This window comes from Propithecus coquereli, unplaced genomic scaffold (genome assembly GCF_000956105.1).
Source record: "Propithecus coquereli isolate 6110/MARCELLA unplaced genomic scaffold, Pcoq_1.0 Scaffold531, whole genome shotgun sequence".
Lineage (NCBI taxonomy): Eukaryota > Metazoa > Chordata > Mammalia > Primates > Indriidae > Propithecus > Propithecus coquereli.
In genome coordinates, this window is record NW_012151186.1 from 72752 (window position 1) to 78520 (window position 5769).

Genomic DNA, 5769 nt, shown 5'->3' on the forward strand with positions numbered 1-5769 from the left:
AAAAAAAAAAAAAGAAGATGTAGTGAATAAAAACAGAATGGAAAAACGTACTACAAAGGTCCATCAGACACTTGGTGGGAGACAGCTTGCGTTGTTAACACATAGAAGAATAATTAGTGGAGCAGGACTTACCACACCACAAAGCAGATGGCTCAGACAGCCTCGTTTACATCTATTCTGACCAAAAACTTCCTCTCTCTGCAGAACCAAAGCCAGAGATCCATCCGTGTCCCTCATGCTCTCTGGCCTTCTCCAGTCAGAAATTCCTCAGTCAACATGTAGAACACACCCACTCCTCTCAGATCTCTCTAAGAACATCTGGAAGAAACCACCTCCGACCAGAGAATCCCTGCCCAGGGGATCAGAATTGGGAGCAGCAACACTCTGATCCACACAGCTGCAATGACAAAGCCAAAGATCAAGAAGTCAAAGAAAGGTCCAAACCCTCTCATAAAAAGACACAGCAGAGGGGAATTTCAAAGGCACTTTCCAGCCCACCCAAAGGAAAAATGAGGAGCTGTAGGGAGGATAAAAGAATAATGGAGGAAGAGCCCAGAACAGGCCAGAAAGTGGGTCCAGGGGACACAGACAAATTATGTGTAACAGGAGGAATCTCAAGAATCCCAAGAGTCAAGTATGGAGACTGTGGGCAAAGCTTCGGTGATAAGTCAAATGTCATTATACACCAGAGGACACACACAGGGGAGAAGCCCCATGTCTGCAGGGAGTGTGGGCGAGGCTTTAGCCGTAAGTCACACCTCCTCATACACCAGAGGACACACACAGGGGAGAAGCCCTATGTCTGCAGGGAGTGTGGGCGAGGCTTTAGCCAAAAGTCACACCTCCTCATACACCAGAGGACACACACAGGGGAGAAGCCCTATGTCTGCAGGGAGTGTGGGCGAGGCTTTAGCCGTAAGTCAGTCCTCCTCAGACACCAGAGGACACACACAGGGGAGAAGCCCTGTATTTGCAGGAAGGGTGAGTAAGTCATTAGTAATAAAACTACATCTCAACAGCCACAGGAGGGCAAATATGGCCACCACACACCTTCCCACCCCAGCTCTGAGGGGGCTTCTGAAGAAGTCTACTGACCCCTTACATTTCCCAAGGATGTGAAAAGAGACCAGAAATAACTGATTAAACAAATCCTCTGCTTTCATGACTAGAGATGAGGAATAAAAACAGTGGGGGGAGGGGGTGCTTCCTTAAGTTTTCAGGGGTTGTCAACTTGTGGTTCTTTTCCACAGTGATCCCCTCCATGGTTGGTTTTTTGGGTTGTTTTTTTTTTCTTTTGCCTCCTGTTCTAATAAATTTTTTCTCCATACAAATCTGAAGCCCAAGCATGTACCTCATTCCCCTCTTATCACTGAAGGCAGACGAGTCCAGGAGGGCCACAAAGAACTGCCACTCTCAGCTCTGGTCTCCACAGAATTCAACCCCTGGAAAGGCATAAGCCTGGAGTCCATCTGGCTAAATTATTGGAGAATCAATTCCTGGGCCCAGGGAGAGAAGTCTAACATTTGAGGCAGAGTTGGGTCAAGGAAAAGAATTCCCTGGTTTCCTGGGAAGTGTGGCTTCTTCTCCTGAAGGCCTCCTCCCTTGGCTTCTGGTTCCTCTCCTGGTTTCCTCCAAGCTCTATAGCCTCTGAAGTGAAAGCCAGACAACGACGTGTGTGTGTGCGTGTGTACGTACATGTGGGCTATGTCTTGTGCATGCATGGCTGTGTCCTAGGTATGTGTATGTGTGGGGCGGGGTTACCAGGGTACATGTGCATGTGTGTGCTTGCATGTGTATGCATGTAGTTGTGTGAATGTGTGGGTGTGTCCACTTGCCAATCAGCGAAGGAATGCCCAGCCCCCTTCCTCCAGGGGAATCCTACATCCTCACCCTCTTTCTGTAGAGAAACAAAGATGTAAAAGAAAACACCCTCCTCTTTTAAAAATAAGATGATGAAAAGAAATAAACTGATGGTTTATTTCCTATTAAAATTCACAGTCTCTGTCAGACCAAGCCAAGCTCAGGGAGGGTAGAGGGACCCCTCCTCCGGGAGGGGATTAGGAATCAGGCCTCCCTTTCCCACGCCAGCAGAAACAGCACTAAAATATGCTGAAGTTTCCCTTAAAAGAAAAAGCAGAGCAGGAGGTAGTGCAGTGAAGCGGGCAGATGCCACAGACATTTGGGCCATTGACTTTGCTGCCCACAGAGGACAAGCTCAGCCTTTGATTTCAGATCTGGTGCTCATTCCTGAGGTGAGAGCAAGGCTCTCAGAACAAAATGTCCCCAGGGCCTGGAGACTCAGAAGAGGGGAAGTGGGGTGCTCAAAAGAGAATCAGGTCCCCCTGCCTCCGCCAGCCTCTGCTGATTGTGCCATTCACACCCACATCTCCTGTGGCCTTTCAGCTTAACCCTCCAAGTGCCACAGCTACTCTCCTTGGCTCCTTCACTGATCCAAGTCCATAGTTTTCCACTATCCCTCCTCAACTCCAGAGTAATCTTCCGAATGCTGATGTGGCCATCGAGGTGGATTAGGAGAAAAAGATGCTATCATTAGTACACAGAGAGCCAGTGTGTTAGTTTCCCAGGGCTGCCATAACCAAGTATTACAAATAAGGTGACTTAAAACAGAAATATATTATCTCACAGTTCTGGAGGCGAGAATTCCACAATCAAGGTGTTGGCAGGGGCATGTGCCCTTCGAAACCTGTTAAAAGGATCCTTCCTTGCCTCTTCCAGTTTCTGGTGGTTTGCTGGCAGTCTTTGGTGTTCCCTGGCTTGCAGTGTTAAAGAAAATACAGCACAGGCAAGCAGGAATTTATAGCTGGGGCAGGGGGCAGTGGATGGAAGATTACTAAGAGGAAACATAAGGGGTGAGGGGTTCTGGTTAAGCTGACCTAACAGGACTCCTGTAGAAGGCAGGCCAGGGAGATCAGACATCACCTGGGGGCTGGTGGAGGGTAATCATAAATTGAGGGGGAGAGGGGTTCTTGCTAAACTGACTTAGGGGGGTTCTTTGTAAATACTGGATTTTATAAGGAAATGCACAGATTGGCCTAAGGGAAGGTTCAGGAGCCCAACTAAAGTTGGGCCAAGCGAAGAATCTTTGTCAAAGCAAAGACATTCTTTTTTCCTTTGAATAATATAAATCCATTAAATCCATTATCTCACCTTTTATTCATTAAAAACCAGTTGAATCTTTTTTTTTTTTTTTTTTTTTGAGACAAAGTCTTGCTCTGTTGCCTGGGCTACAGTGTCGTGGCGTCAGCCTAGCTCACAGCAACCTCAAACTCTTGGGCTCAAGCAATCCTCCTATCTCAGCCTCCTGAATAGCTAGGACTACAAGGCATGCGCCACCATGGCTGGCTAATTTTTTTCTATCTTTAGTTGTTTGGCTAGTTTCTTTCTATTTTGAGTAGAAACGGGTCTCACTCTTGCTCAGGCTGGTCTTGAACTCCTGAGTTCAAGCGATCCTCCCACTTCGGCCTCCCAGAGTGCTAGGATTACAGGCATGAGCCACCGAGCCCGGCCCCAGCTGAATCATCTATTGGGACTTGGTAGTAGAGGATATTTCCTGGTTAGTGCTAACAGTCATTTAATGAGGGGGAATCTTATGAAAATAAAGAAAAATAGGCCAGGCATGGTGGCTTACACCTGTAATTCCAGCACTTCGGGAGGTCAAGGTGGGAGGATCACATGAGGCCAGGTCGAGACCAGCCTGGTCAACATTGCGAAACCCTCATCTCTAAAAAATAAAAAATAGCCAGAAATGGTAGTGTGAGCCTGTAGTCCCAGCTACTTGGGAGGCTGAGGCAGGAGGATGGCTTGAGGCCAGGAGTCAGAGGCTGCAGATTACACCACTGCACTCCAGCCTGGGCAACAGAGCAAGACTCTGTCTCTTAAACAAAAAATAGTCCTGCTCTAAAGGACTTGCATTCTACCTGAGGAGAAATTCTACCTGAGCATGACACTGCAGCAAATATAAAGGGGGAGGGGAGGAGGAGGGGGAGGGAGAAAGTGGCAAGAGTGGGTCAGCAGAGAGAACGAGCTGTGACCCTGAACTGGAACCCGGCAAGGTGCACATTCCGGACCACCTTCACGTGTTGAGAATGTGGGATCTAGAGCCCGAGACTAAACCCCAGCTCTGGCACTTCACAGCTGTGTAGCCCTGGTTGTGGGACTTATTCCCGGGCCTCAGTTTCCCTTTGCTGTTGAGTTAACATACGTGCGGTACTTAGAACAATGTATGGTTTGGGGTACCCCTTAGCTATTGCGATCAGACGTGCTGCCAAGTACCCGGGGGTCCAGCAGACTCTCAGGCCACACCCCTGAGTGAGACCAAGGCGATGTGCTTGACCCAAACAAAGCTTTGATGTTGCTGCGTGGATCTCATTCGGGACCCCAGCTCCCCTCCCACAGCTGAGAAAGGAGAGAAAGGGGCTGGAGGAAGCAAATGCCCACCAGGCGAGTGACACGGAAGCTGCACACATCGCTTCTCGTGGCCCACGCTTGAGGCTCAGGGGAGGCGCCACACGCACAGCAGGGCAGCACCTGAAGCTCCTGGTGCGATGGATAAAGAGGCAGCCTGCTCTGAGCATTAGAGAAGACCTGAGGAGGGTGGGAGTCGTGGAACGGGGGTGGTTTTACACAAGCTGGAGGAACTGTTGCCTTCTCAGACTCCCCAGGGACTGGGCCGTGACACCCCAGGAGAGTGATTGCTGACGGAGACGTGTGTTCTCTAGCGCACACCCACAACAGCCGTGCGTGATAAATGGCCACTGCCTGGCGTGTGATCCACACTGTCCTCGGCAGCAGGGAGTCAGCAACGTCAACGTCCACGGCCCTCCAAAGCCAGCCCCCCTCGGCCCTCCTTGCTACCGCAAGGCTTCTGCAGCTTTCGTCTCACGCTGTGCCTTCAAATGGGAATGCTGTGGGGATGGTGATCACAGCGACAGACCCGAATGACAAGCCCAAATTCACCCCTGTCAACAGAAAAGAAGCCAAACTCTGTACAATAATTTTAAAGAGATTTACTCTGCGCCAAATTCGAGGATCCTGGCCCAGGGCCACGCCCAAGAAGCCTTGAGCAAGTGGACTCTTGGTGGCTGGGTCACAGTTAGGTTTTATACATTTCAGGGAGACGGGTTGCAGGTGAAGTCATAAATCAGCACATGGAAAGCACACATTGCCTTGGCCCAAAAAGGTGGGGCATATCAAAGCAGGGGGCTCACAAGTCATAGGTGGGTTTAAGGATTCTTCTCTTTTTTTTGAGACAGAGTCTCACTGTGTTGCCCGGGCTAGAGTGAGTGCCCTGGCGTCATCCTAGCTCACAGCACCTCAAAGTCCTGGGCTCAAGCGATCCTCCTGCCTCAGCCTCCCGAGTAGCTGGGACTACAGGCATGCACCACCATGCCTGGCTAATTATTTTTATTAAAATAACTTTCTCTTACAAATCAGATGTTTGGAGCTGGGTAACCAAAGCTAAAAAGCAAAGGTGGTCCACTGTAGTAAGACAAGCCACTCCCTTTATGGGTTGACCTTAAACAAAAATTTCCAAAGGGTGATAAGACAAGTAAGCACTGATCCTTCCATTTTCTTGCAGAGTGAACATCGCCCACTCCCAATGAAAGCAGCCTTGCAAAAATAACAGGAAAACACCTAATCCCACAATTTCCCTGTAACAGTTAAAGATCAGTCCCAGGAGCTGTCTCACTAACAGGTACCCTGCAGGTGTTCTGTTTTACACAACTTCCGGAAGAAAGCTGAATGGAC

At 49.3% G+C, this 5769-nt stretch overlaps 1 protein-coding gene across 1 annotated transcript in view; it reads left to right on the forward strand.

Annotated features, from left to right (window-relative positions):
- PRDM7 (PR domain containing 7) overlaps positions 1–989 on the forward strand; it is a 12139-nt gene extending 11150 nt beyond the window's left edge. The window contains exon 10 of the mRNA XM_012657157.1: positions 205–989. Within this exon, the coding sequence (XP_012512611.1) occupies positions 205–989 (785 nt within the window). The remainder of the gene's footprint in view (positions 1–204) is intronic.
- The last annotated feature ends 4780 nt before the right edge of the window (positions 990–5769 follow it).